At 43.4% G+C, this 14,468-nt stretch overlaps 1 protein-coding gene across 2 annotated transcripts in view; it reads right to left on the reverse strand.

Annotated features, from left to right (window-relative positions):
• Window positions 1–225: 225 nt before the first annotated feature.
• PPFIBP2 (PPFIB scaffold protein 2) overlaps window positions 226–14,468 on the reverse strand; it is a 100,054-nt gene continuing 85,811 nt past the window's right edge. For both annotated transcript variants that reach the window (XM_075280899.1, XM_075280900.1), the window contains 9 exons: window positions 10,816–10,966; window positions 10,552–10,663; window positions 9,895–9,983; window positions 7,930–8,052; window positions 7,728–7,853; window positions 6,818–7,006; window positions 6,538–6,693; window positions 2,199–2,264; window positions 226–461 (listed from right to left, as the gene is read on the reverse strand). In XM_075280899.1, the coding sequence (XP_075137000.1) occupies window positions 393–461; window positions 2,199–2,264; window positions 6,538–6,693; window positions 6,818–7,006; window positions 7,728–7,853; window positions 7,930–8,052; window positions 9,895–9,983; window positions 10,552–10,663; window positions 10,816–10,966 (1,081 nt within the window). In that variant the 3' untranslated portion in view covers window positions 226–392. The remainder of the gene's footprint in view (window positions 462–2,198; window positions 2,265–6,537; window positions 6,694–6,817; window positions 7,007–7,727; window positions 7,854–7,929; window positions 8,053–9,894; window positions 9,984–10,551; window positions 10,664–10,815; window positions 10,967–14,468) is intronic.

A 14,468-nucleotide genomic window follows, 5' to 3' on the forward strand; every position in this document is an offset into this window, starting at 1 on the left:
GTTGCCATTGCTCCAAAGACGGGGGTTGTTTTTAGGAAGAAAGCAGATTGTTCTCATCTCATACCACCCCTTTAACACATGGGTTGTTACGAGCGAACTTCCCCTTTAATAGATAAAGTAAATACCGTACACTATTACAATTACATTATATACAAGTTGGTTTTGACTTTTTATATTAATTTTTTTATATCAAACTTAAGAAAAAAAATATACACCCTTTAGCAATATCCCTTCCCTCCCCCCCTCAAAAAAGTTATAGCCGTATAGTCGTGCGGGATCCATAATACACAGGGAATAAATAAATATCTCATCAGGATTTATGACTATTAGTCTGATCCGCTCTTTGGCTTCCGATTATTGTTCCTTATGGCTTGTGGCGCGGCGGGCGGGCGCTATCTCCACGCGTCGTAGGAGGATAAGAACCTGTAGTTGTTGAGGAGCTCGTCCTGACTGAGCATGTTCTGAAATGGAAACAGTCAATATGGTGATAGAGGACGAGGAGTCTATGGACAAGTTTGGAGATGAGAGAACCAGATTTGACCAAAATTTTCTGCTTTGACCCCAATGTGAGACCTTAAACTAGAAAGTAAATGATTATAGTGTGGGGTCGCTTCATGGGTGGAGGCCCGGGGGGGTGCTAAAAACCCCCCCAAATATTCACACACTCCTTTCCTCACCTCTTCCGGCCTCTTAGGTGATGTCATCTGACTTGGGGTCACCTATGGCCTGTGATTGGGCCTCAGCAGTCACATGGGGTACACGAAGTGTCATGACATCATGGGGCCCAGAAGAAGTGAGTAGAAATGTTTTTGATTTTTTTACACCTCCCCTCGGCCTCCACCTCTGGGGTCTGAAGAGATCAGATCACTCAAGGTTGGAGGTGGCCAGAGGATAAATGTCCATGGTGGTGCATCCCCTTTAAGGAAAAGGTTCGGGTTCACGCCTGCGTTTAGGTTTCCATTCTTCGGCTTGGGGAAACCTTATCTGCTTAGAAAGTGGTCACCCGCGGTCGCCATATATAATAGGGTCCACCCAATTCCCGCAGAGGGGGAGTTCTGCTTGCAGGACTTGTCTCTGCATATTTTAAGCAAAAAGGGAGACCGAGCGCTGGTGTGACCGGAGCCTTAGTGTACAGGGGCGACAATACTCAGCATGGACGGCCCATATGACAAGGTGCCTTATTATGGAGCCCTGCGCTGTCCCGGGCTGCCCCATCTATTACTCTGCATTGGACGTCCTCCATCAGGTTCACCCGAGACAAGACCGTGACTGAGGACGCCCAAGGAAGAAATTCCATTTTTGCACCATCAGAAAATAACCCAAACTGTAGAGTAACTTCTATGTATCACGAACAGCAGAAAATGCAACAATCCCCCAAATAACACAAGGCCACAAAGTGTCAACGCGATGAAAAATAAAAACATAATATTGTGGCAAAACTGAAACTATGTATCTGGTATAGGAAGGATTCTACATTATAGAATGGCTATATGGAATATACAGTGCCGTGCAAAAGTTTTAGGCAGAAAATATTGCAACGTAACACTAGGTTGACCCTGCATTCGGGTTTCTATTCGGAGGGTCCGCTTGGGGACCAACCCTGAAAGGAAACCTAATATGCTTTAAAAAGTGGTTACTAGCAGACCCCATAGACTATGACGGGGCCCACCAGGTTTCCGCCTGAAAAGGGCTGTGCTTATCTCTCCGCATTTTTCAAGTGGAATGGAATATTTAGTGTGACCTTTGCCCTTTGGAGGAGGAGGAGTCCTGGAAGTGATGATCCGGCCCCTGCAGAGCCTTGATCTCATTATCATTCAGTCTGTCTAGGATGACATGAAGAGACAGACGGATTGGAGCAAGAAGATCTGGGCTTAGTTCTCCAAGATGGCGGCGGGAGCAACCTCCCTACCCAGTTCTGCCCAAAACTGTCTGTAAGTACCGAGAAGAACTAATGGAAGGCAAAGGGCAAAGGTCACACCGAATATTGCTGCAATTTACATTTCACTTTTCTTCGTTCACAGAAATAATCTATTAACCCTTCGATTCCTGAAATCATTCTTACTGTGCAGCATTTACCACGCCTGTCTAAAACTTTTGCACATCACCGGATGCGTAGATTAGTCCAAGGTAACTCTCAAGGCCCTGAAATGAGAATACTGAACCCCCCGAGAGGGAAGGGGAAAGACTTCAATACTTACTGTAAGGTTATTAATGCCTTCAGAGAAAGCCCCTATCTGCTTTACCATCCCCTCTGAATGCACCATCTGCAAAATCAGTCAGCGACCGAATCAATATGGAGGAAGGTGAAAGGTCACAATCACACCGCAACAGCAAGGCATGCACCACGCAGTATGGTAGTGTTCACATCACGTCGCACTTACCGTCTCTGTTATAGGAGGCCGCACATATATATCACAATAAAGCATATATATACAGTATATATACACACACACACACACACACACACACACACACACACAGAGTATATACAGTCCTATGAAAAAGTTTGGGCACCCCTATTAATCTTAATCATTTTTTGTTCTAAATATTTTGGTGTTTGCAACAGCCATTTCAGTTTGATATATCTAATAACTGATGGACACAGTAATATTTCAGGATTGAAATGAGGTTTATTGTACTAACAGAAAATGTGCAATATGCATTAAACCAAAATTTGACCGGTGCAAAAGTATGGGCACCCTTATCATTTTATTGATTTGAATTCCCCTAACTACTTTTTACTGACTTACTGAAGCACAAAATTGGTTTTGTAACCTCAGTGAGCTTTGACCTTCATAGCCAGATGTATCCAATCATGAGAAAAGGTATTTAAGGTGGCCAATTGCAAGTTGATCTCCTATTTGAATCTCCTCTGAAGAGTGGCATCATGGGCTACTCAAAACAACTCTCAAATGATCTGAAAACAAAGATTGTTCAACATAGTTGTTCAGCGGAAGGATACAAAAAGCTGTCTCAGAGATTTAACCTGTCAGTTTCCACTGTGAGGAACATAGTAAGGAAATGGAAGACCACAGGGACAGTTCTTGTTAAGCCCAGAAGTGGCAGGCCAAGAAAAATATCAGAAAGGCAGAGAAGAAGAATGGTGAGAACAGTCAAGGACAATCCACAGACCACCTCCAAAGAGCTGCAGCATCATCTTGCTGCAGATGGTGTCACTGTGCATCGGTCAACTATACAGCGCACTTTGCACAAATAGAAGCTGTATGGGAGAGTGATGAGAAAGAAGCCGTTTCTGCACGTACGCCACAAATAGAGTTGCCTGAGGTATGAAAAAGCACATTTGGACAAGGCAGCTTCATTTTGGAAACAAAAATTGAGTTGTTTGGTTATAAAAAAAGGCGTTATGCATGGCGTCCAAAAAGAAACAGCATTCCAAGAAAAACACTTGCTACCCACTGTAAAATTTGGTGGAGGTTCCATCATGCTTTGGGGCTGTGTGGCCAATGCCGGCATCGGGAATCTTGTTAAAGTTGAGGGTCGCATGGATTCCACTCAGTATCAGCAGATTCTTGAGAATAATGTTCAAGAATCAGTGACGAAGTTGAAGTTACGCCGGGGATGGATATTTCAGCAAGACAATGATCCAAAACACCGCTCCAAATCCTCAGGCATTCATGCAGAGGAACAATTACAATGTTCTGGAATGGCCATCCCAGTCCCCAGACCTGAATATCATTGAACATCTGTGGGATGATTTGAAGCGGGCTGTCCATGCTCGGCCACCATCTAACTTAACTGAACTTGAATTGTTTGTCCAAAATCCCTTTATCCAGGATCCAGGAACTGATTAAAAGCTACAGGAAGCGACTAGAGGCTGTTATCTTTGCAAAAGGAGGATCTACTAAATATTAATGTCACTTTTCTGTTGAGGTGCCCATACTTTTGCACCGGTCAAATTTTGGTTTAATGCATATTGCGCATTTTCTGTTAGTACAATAAACCTCATTTCAATCCTGAAATATTACTGTGTCCATCAGTTATTAGATATATCAAACTGAAATGGCTGTTGCAAATACCAAAATATTTAGAACTAAAAATGATTAAGATTAATAGGGGTGCCCAAACTTTTTCATAGGACTGTATATACACACACTGCACTGTACATTCATAGCATACAATGTCCCTGTAAGTTCTATTACTCTGCAGTGACATCTTGTGGCACAAGCTGGGACTGCAGGTATATAAAGTTGCCGTATACTGGAGATATATGTTAGGCCTCCATATTGTCAGTGTTGTTAGCTTCACCTTGACAAATCCACCTTGTACGTTATGGGACAGACGATGTACATGGACAGGCAGGGAATGCACCGGAAAGCAGGTACGATGTTAATGGTCAGACATCCCACAATCCGGAGACATGCGGCGTGACACTCCGGGTATCATATAGAGAACAGATGATATGAGTTGCAATACCACGCACAACCTGTACATAGGTGTGGCAGTACATACGGTCTCTAAACGGAATCTTGACTTTTAAAGAAGACGTACGATACAGACTCACAGGTCACATAGACACTTAGAAGACGGAACGTCCGAATAAAATAATCGTCAGGTTCATTTATTTTCTCCGATTTTTCTCAGTTTTGTTCCTCTTCACAATACAACATTTCCTTATATTATACAGCACAAAAATATAACCTCTTATATGCAGCGCGTATATACACCATGTATAACCCTGGCCGTATATACACCCAGGCCGTATATATACACCATCTATAACCCTGGCCGTATATATACACCGTGTATAACCCAGGCCGTATATACACCATGTATAACCCAGGCCATATATACACCGTGTATAACCCTGGCCGTATATACACCGTGTATAACCCAGGCCGTATATACACCGTGTATAACCCAGGCCGTATATACACCGTGTATAACCCTGGCCGTATATACACCGTGTATAACCCAGGCCGTATATACACCGTGTATAACCCTGGCCGTATATACACCGTGTATAACCCTGGCCGTATATACACCGTGTATAACCCAGGCCGTATATACACCGTGTATAACCCAGGCCGTATATACACCGTGTATAACCCTGGCCGTATATACACCGTGTATAACCCAGGCCGTATATATACACCGTGTATAACCCTGGCCGTATATACACCGTGTATAACCCAGGCCATATATATACACCGTGTATAACCCTGGCCGTATATACACCGTGTATAACCCTGGCCGTATATACACCGTGTATAACCCTGGCCGTATATATACACCGTGTATAACCCTGGCCGTATATACACCGTGTATAACCCAGGCCATATATATACACCGTGTATAACCCAGGCCGTATATACACCGTGTATAACCCAGGCCGTATATACACCATGTATAACCGTGGCCGTATATACACCGTGTATAACCCAGGCCGTATATACACCATGTATAACCGTGGCCGTATATATACACCATGTATAACTGTGGCCGTATATATATACCCAGGCCGTATATACACCATGTATAACCCAGGCCATATATACACCGTGTATAACCCAGGCCGTATATACACCGTGTATAACCCAGGCCGTATATACACCGTGTATAACCCAGGCCGTATATACACCGTGTATAACCCAGGCCGTATATACACCGTGTATAACCCAGGCCGTATATACACCGTGTATAACCCAGGCCGTATATACACCGTGTATAACCCAGGCCGTATATACACCATGTATAACCGTGGCCGTATATACACCGTGTATAACCCAGGCCGTATATACACCATGTATAACCGTGGCCGTATATACACCGTGTATAACCCAGGCCGTATATACACCGTGTATAACCCAGGCCGTATATACACCGTGTATAACCCAGGCCGTATATACACCATGTATAACCGTGGCCGTATATATACACCATGTATAACTGTGGCCGTATATATATACCCAGGCCGTATATACACCATGTATAACCCTGGCCGTATATATACACCATGTATAACTGTGGCCGTATATATACACCATGTATAACTGTGGCCGTATATATACACCCAGGCCGTATATATACACCATGTATAACCCTGGCCGTATATATACACCATGTATAACCGTGGCCGTATATATACACCATGTATAACTGTGGCCGTATATATACACCCAGGCCGTATATATACACCATGTATAACCCCTGGCCATATATACACCATGTATAACCCAGGCCATATATATACACCCTGGCCGTATATACACCATGTATAACCCAGGCCATATATATATACACCCTGGCCGTATATACACCATGTATAATCCTGGCTGCAGATAAATATTCTGGATAAATTAAGATTCGGTATAAAATCTGTAAAGTGTCAGTGAGCGCAGCCGACGCCAGGTCCAGGCCATGCTTGGCAATATATATATATCTGTCTATGTATAGATTAGAGTCTGTGTCCTGGGAGCCGCCATGCTGGCAATGATGGGTTATGTGACGATGGTTAGAGACACACAGGCGACAATGGAGGGGGAGGGGGTGCAGATGCCCTCAGATTAGTCTGCCCACCTGCTCCACTTTGTCTACGTCTTTGATGGAGCTGTTATTGGGGGTCTTGAAGTCGCTTTTCTGGGGGCTGGCGTCTACCGGGCACACGTAGTCTGTGGAGTCGTCAAACTTCTTCTTGCGCAGGTTACCGAAGTGAGAGAGGCCGAGTTTCTTTGGCTGCAACGATAATGGGAAACAAATGTATCAGTTATCGGAATGGGGACATTAGGACATTCTCGTTACGTTTAGTCTCGGGGGGTCCCACAATATAATATGGGGTTCTCTAAGCCGACATACATACCCGGACTTTGGCAGTGGTGGAGAGCGGGGTGTACGTGGTGGAGTCCATGATCTCCCGCTTCTCTTGCTGAGCTTCGGGACCGATCAGTAAGCTGTAGTTTGTAGCCAGATGTCTCCGCAGGAGGGTCTTCTGGGGGGGAATGTTTAAGAGCATGGCGAGGGTGTCAGAGTTAAACCGAGGTTCGAGGATCTGTTGAGACAAAGTCAAATCCTTAAAGAGGCTCCCAAAATAACAGCCGTGCTCGTATAGATATCCTATAGGTCCCCATTTATACTGGGCGTGCCGCGCGTTACATCCTGGTGCAAGGCAATTACACTGGGGTTGTGATAAATGATATAATTCTGACTGCTAACAGCCACCACTAGGGGGAGCCATTGCTTATGGATTTTAATAGGCAGCCTTGGACTTAAAGGGGTATCTCAGTAAGTAGAAGGTTCTTCCTATTCTCAATATAGGGAATAACTGGCTGGTCGGTGGAGATTTGACTGCTAAGACACCTACAGATCAGGAAAAAGGGGTCCTGTGTGCCCTGAATGAATGGAACGGCATATTATACATGCACGTTGCTGCTCCATTCACTCCTATGATGCTCCTGGAGGCTCCTAGTCACCCAGCCCTTAGGGGTTAATGGAGTAGTAGTGCACTATATATGCTCCATTCATAGGGTTAATCAGGACCCCCTCCCCCATTCCCTTCATCATTGGGTGTCCCAGCAGTCAGATCCTAACCAATGAGACAGCTGTCCCCTATTCTGTCCATGTACTTACCAGAGAACCCCTTTAACAGAAATTGTATATATCTGTATGCAGAAAGCTCCACCTAGTGGCGACTGAAGATAACCAATGTCATGTCAAGCAGTCGCCAGCCCCAAGTACATGTGACAAGTACAAATACTACAAGCATATCTTACAATGAGGCCGCCGTGAACGCCGCTGCCCCGGAGATTTGGTGCGTACTCGGCCAGGTCTACGGATCTCAGCCACTCCATGACTCTATGGTTGGACCATTGCACCACTTCGGAGGGGGAGATGTTATTCTGTCAGGAAGATGAGAGGAGAGAGGTCACTATCATTCATGGTCAGTGCACACGTCACATATCAGGGGTCACGTACCTCATCCGCCGGGCGCCTGCGCAGGCAGTTGGGGTTGAACTTGTTTGCGTGTAGCACATGGATGGCACATTTAATACTGAGATGGTGGAGCTGACTCGTGACCTTCAGGAACAGGAGGTCATTCTGAAAGAGACAGAGGTACAAGTGAAATTTTTTTTACTAAAATTGCCCCAAAACATGGAGGGATTCTGCAAAGCTTACCCATAGCCGCCACTAGGTGGAGCAATTGTACTAACATGTGGCTTCAATAGGAAAAGCCTGACTATGTATGCAGGGAGCGCCCCCTTGTAATAGAAGGACACTGAGGGGTTAAGGGGGTGACGACCGTCCATCCAGCGTCCACATCTGATACTGCAGGAGATATTTCATGCCGGCTTTGTATATATCACACACAACAGCTGTCGCCGCTCCTTATAGTAACCCAATTGTACGCAGCGTGTCTGCCGTTTCCTCTAACATGATATTTCCGGGGTAATTTACACCGACCTCGCTGCGTGTCTGACTTAAAGGGCAGTTACGTGTCAGGACTATCTGCAGGTAGATGGGATCCCGCACATTGTATAAAACGCATCAGATCCCATAGTACTGTATGAAAACCTTATCGCGTCCACTTTGCTCCAGAGCCCGAACCTGAAGCTCCGGAGGATTTTACCCAAAGATATTAATTTGGCTAAAGATAGAACAAGATCAGAAAATGGAAAATAATGTTATCTCTATCCATAACCACAGGCTGGAAAATCTGAGAACAGCCAATACTGAGAGTTGTTGACAAATTTGTTGCCTTCCCAGATTGCTACAATGTATCAGTGCAGGTAAAATGTATCAGATTGATTCATCTGCTAGAAGATTGTACAGACTGGATACAATTTATCAAACCCTCAATATGAAGACCTGACGAAGATCCAATATGGCCGGAGTATTCAACTGGTGAAGCGCAGTCTGCACCCGCACCATGACCGCCAGACCCCGGACTCCTTGCTGCTACATAACGATCGAGGTCGGGAGAAACACCGATCCCCTGACCATGTCATTATATAAGAAGGGAGTTTTCTGTGGGCCCCTGCACTTCCAAAGAGAGGATTGTACTGTGTGGGGGCAATATGGGGGGATTAATGAGCGGGCAGATGGCAGATCCAGGTCAGTGGGCCCCTGCGATATGGGGTTGATATGGCCAATAATAGTAAGATTTGTTCTATCCATTGGATCTGCAGGATTACCGGGGATCAAGTCCGGCAGCTGCAAATGACATTTTAACTATTGCACAAACTGAACCCAGGAGTTTTATCGTAAAATTCTATAACTTCTCATTATACAAACACAAATGATAGGATTCCCCTTTAACTCCTCCTGGCAGGTGTCCATGTTTGTTTTCGGAGCGCTCTCTTCCTGTTGCACATTTTCCCTCATTGGATTACCACATCCCTTTTTTAGCACAGACTCTAAGCCTTTGCTTCCTCTACTCCCGGAACGGCTCCTTATGGGCCTCGCCGAAGCACCTGTCTCTCAATCTTGTGGGGACGGGATCACATTTTGCCGATGGCTTCGTATCTTAGTTACTGTTCATGTTTCCATGCAAAATATTTACACTGGTAAAGCGAGACGTCACAGGGTGCAAACATACTAGGGAAGTCAGATGTCCGGGCATGCTGGGAGTTGTAGTACTGTAACAGCCGGAGCGCTGATGGTTGGAGATCACTGGTTTAGGACATAGGACACATTATACAGATCTATTACCTTCTCTGCAAAGACAAAGACTAAATACTGGACATGGAAGAGTTGTGCTGCAATTATCAATATGGCCAGCAGGGGTCACTGTGCTCCATTTAAAAACCTACTATAGACTGACCAGTGTATCCCAGTGCACTATAGGAGGCTTCAGACAGAAAAGCAAATGTATATACTGGGAGAAGGTCAAATCTACTGACCCCATGCAAGGAAACCGACCTCTGACCCCGGGCTACTTACCACAGTCAAGTATTGTAACATTCTCCCGTCCACTCGGGCCTCGTAGAACTGGTCCTTGTACTGTGGGAGGCCGATGTCATCGAGCCATCCTGATAATAAAGGGATCGGGTGAGACCAAGCAATAGCCATGATGTACAACTCCATCATCCATAAGGATCTTACAGCAGCCTGTAGGTGGCGCTCTAGTAATCAGGGCTGTAGTGTGTGTAGTCAGATGACTAGGTCTGTAGTCCGGCATCTACTCACTACACACAGATCTGAGTCCTCCCAATAACAACCCCTAGCCATGTGCCTTATTAGGACATCACAGAGATGGGACCATGTTCAGGACCCCTCTATGTGTCAGAAAGACACCGGGGACCCCTGCCGATCAGCTGTTTGAAGAGACTGTGTTGTCCCAGAATGCTGTGGCCAATGGTATCAGGTTCTTTGGTCACATAGTACAGCAGCAGATCAGTCCCATTCAAGTGAATGAGGCTGAGCTGCAATACCAAGCACTACCCCTACAATATGTGTGGCGCTGTGCTCGATATCTGAAGCTGTAGCCTCTTCAATCAGCTGATCGGTGAAGGTCCTGGCTGTCAGGCCACAACTAATCATATACTAATGGTCATCCATACAAAACCCCTTTAAATCTAGAGAGAAGAATCCACTTACGGGTCACCCACGTGTGATCGAGTTGCCCTGATTTTTCGTCTTTCTTGGTGCTGATGGCATTGATGGCGAGCTGAAGCTTCTTTCTGTGCAGAGGATTTTTTATGCCGAGTTCCTTTATTTTAGGACAAGAAAACAACAGTCATCATCCAGTTTTTGAGTCTAGGGTCTCTCAAGTTAACCCTTGGCTGCCGTGGCCAGTGCACCCCAACGCCCCCACTGGACCTACGCTTTTAGACCAGGCCTATCCTGTGCCAGTTTTCTCACCTTTTCCAGGCTCTGAGGTGTGGCCGTCAGTAACGTGTGCCCCGAACTCACCCACTGACGGGCGAAAATGACGTATTGTCCCAGGCCAAAATCTTCCAGCCAGTTACAGACCTGCTCGTTGCTCCACTGTGCAAAAGGGGCGTTATAATCGCTGCAAGAGAAGCCGAATCCTATGGTTAGTGGGATATCCTAAGGTTAGAATGTTGCGATATCCTAAGGTTAGAATGTTGCGATATCCTATGGTTAGAATGTTGCGATATCCTAAGGTTAGAATGTTGCGATATCCTAAGGTTAGAATGTTGCGATATGCTAAGGTTAGAATGTTGCGATATCCTATGGTTAGAATGTTGCGATATCCTAAGGTTAGAATGTTGCGATATCCTAAGATTAGAATGTTGCGATATCCTAAGGTTAGAATGTTGCGATATCCTAAGGTTAGAATGTTGCGATATCCTATGCTTAGAATGTTGCGATATCCTATGGTTAGAATGTTGCGATATCCTATGGTTAGAATGTTGCGATATCCTATGGTTAGAATGTTGCGATATCCTATGGTTAGAATGTTGCGATATCCTATGGTTAGAATGTTGCGATATCCTAAGGTTAGAATGTTGCGATATCCTAAGGTTAGAATGTTGCGATATCCTATGCTTAGAATGTTGCGATATCCTATGGTTAGAATGTTGCGATATCCTATGGTTAGAATGTTGCGATATCCTAAGGTTAGAATGTTGCGATATCCTATGCTTAGAATGTTGCGATATCCTATGGTTAGAATGTTGCGATATGCTAAGGTTAGAATGTTGCGATATCCTAAGGTTAGAATGTTGCGATATGCTAAGGTTAGAATGTTGCGATATCCTAAGGTTAGAATGTTGCAATATCCTAAGGTTAGAATGTTGCGATATCCTATGCTTAGAATGTTGCGATATCCTATGGTTAGAATGTTGCGATATCCTAAGGTTAGAATGTTGCGATATCCTAAGGTTAGAATGTTGCGATATCCTAAGGTTAGAATGTTGCGATATCCTAAGGTTAGAATGTTGCGATATCCTAAGGTTAGAATGTTGCGATATCCTAAGGTTAGAATGTTGCGATATCCTAAGGTTAGAATGTTGCGATATCCTAAGGTTAGAATGTTGCGATATCCTATGCTTAGAATGTTGCGATATCCTAAGGTTAGAATGTTGCGATATCCTAAGGTTAGAATGTTGCAATATCCTAAGGTTAGAATGTTGCGATATCCTATGGTTAGAATGTTGCAATATCCTAAGGTTAGAATGTTGCGATATCCTAAAGGTTAGAATTTTGCGATATCCTAAGGTTAGAATGTTGCAATATCCTAAGGTTAGAATGTTGCGATATCCTAAAGGTTAGAATTTTGCGATATCCTAAGGTTAGAATGTTGCAATATCCTAAGGTTAGAATGTTGCGAGATCCTAAGGTTAGAATATTGAGATATCCTAAGGTTAGAATGTTGCGATATCCTAAGGTTAGAATGTTGCGATATCCTAAGGTTAGAATGTTGCGATATCTTAAGGTTAGAATGTTGCGATATCCTATGCTTAGAATGTTGCAATATCCTATGGTTAGAATGTTGCGATATCCTATGGTTAGAATGTTGCGATATCCTAAGGTTAGAATGTTGCGATATCCTAAGGTTAGAATGTTGCGATATCCTAAGGTTAGAATGTTGCGATATGCTAAGGTTAGAATGTTGCGATATCCTAAGGTTAGAATGTTGCAATATCCTAAGGTTAGAATGTTGCGATATCCTATGCTTAGAATGTTGCGATATCCTATGGTTAGAATGTTGCGATATCCTATGGTTAGAATGTTGCGATATGCTAAGGTTAGAATGTTGCGATATCCTAAGGTTAGAATGTTGCGATATCCTAAGGTTAGAATGTTGCGATATCCTATGCTTAGAATGTTGCGATATCCTATGGTTAGAATGTTGCGATATCCTAAGGTTAGAATGTTGCGATATCCTAAGGTTAGAATGTTGCGATATCCTATGCTTAGAATGTTGCGATATCCTATGGTTAGAATGTTGCAATATCCTAAAGGTTAGAATTTTGCGATATCCTAAGGTTAGAATGTTGCAATATCCTAAGGTTAGAATGTTGCGAGATCCTAAGGTTAGAATGTTGCGATATGCTAAGGTTAGAATGTTGCGATATCCTATGGTTAGAATGTTGCGATATCCTAAGGTTAGAATGTTGCGATATCCTAAGATTAGAATGTTGCGATATCCTAAGGTTAGAATGTTGCGATATCCTAAGGTTAGAATGTTGCGATATCCTAAGGTTAGAATGTTGCGATATCCTATGCTTAGAATGTTGCGATATCCTATGGTTAGAATGTTGCGATATCCTATGGTTAGAATGTTGCGATATCCTAAGGTTAGAATGTTGCGATATCCTAAGGTTAGAATGTTGCGATATCCTAAGGTTAGAATGTTGCGATATCCTAAGGTTAGAATGTTGCGATATGCTAAGGTTAGAATGTTGCGATATCCTAAGGTTAGAATGTTGCAATATCCTAAGGTTAGAATGTTGCGATATCCTATGCTTAGAATGTTGCGATATCCTATGGTTAGAATGTTGCGATATCCTATGGTTAGAATGTTGCGATATGCTAAGGTTAGAATGTTGCGATATCCTAAGGTTAGAATGTTGCGATATGCTAAGGTTAGAATGTTGCGATATCCTAAGGTTAGAATGTTGCAATATCCTAAGGTTAGAATGTTGCGATATCCTATGCTTAGAATGTTGCGATATCCTATGGTTAGAATGTTGCGATATCCTAAGGTTAGAATGTTGCGATATCCTAAGGTTAGAATGTTGCGATATCCTAAGGTTAGAATGTTGCGATATCCTAAGGTTAGAATGTTGCGATATCCTAAGGTTAGAATGTTGCGATATCCTAAGGTTAGAATGTTGCGATATCCTAAGGTTAGAATGTTGCGATATCCTAAGGTTAGAATGTTGCGATATCCTATGCTTAGAATGTTGCGATATCCTAAGGTTAGAATGTTGCGATATCCTAAGGTTAGAATGTTGCGATATCCTAAGGTTAGAATGTTGCAATATCCTAAGGTTAGAATGTTGCGATATCCTATGGTTAGAATGTTGCAATATCCTAAGGTTAGAATGTTGCGATATCCTAAAGGTTAGAATTTTGCGATATCCTAAGGTTAGAATGTTGCAATATCCTAAGGTTAGAATGTTGCGATATCCTAAAGGTTAGAATTTTGCGATATCCTAAGGTTAGAATGTTGCAATATCCTAAGGTTAGAATGTTGCGAGATCCTAAGGTTAGAATATTGAGATATCCTAAGGTTAGAATGTTGCGATATCCTAAGGTTAGAATGTTGCGATATCCTAAGGTTAGAATGTTGCGATATCTTAAGGTTAGAATGTTGCGATATCCTATGCTTAGAATGTTGCAATATCCTATGGTTAGAATGTTGCGATATCCTAAGGTTAGAATGTTGCGATATCCTATGGTTAGAATGTTGCGATATCCTAAGGTTAGAATGTTGCGATATGCTAAGGTTAGAATGTTGCGATATCCTAAGGTTAGAATGTTGCAATATCCTAAGGTTAGAATGTTGCGATATCCTATGCTTAGAATGTTGCGATATCCTA

The sequence above is a fragment of the Leptodactylus fuscus genome, chromosome 7 (assembly GCF_031893055.1).
Source record: "Leptodactylus fuscus isolate aLepFus1 chromosome 7, aLepFus1.hap2, whole genome shotgun sequence".
NCBI lineage: Eukaryota > Metazoa > Chordata > Amphibia > Anura > Leptodactylidae > Leptodactylus > Leptodactylus fuscus.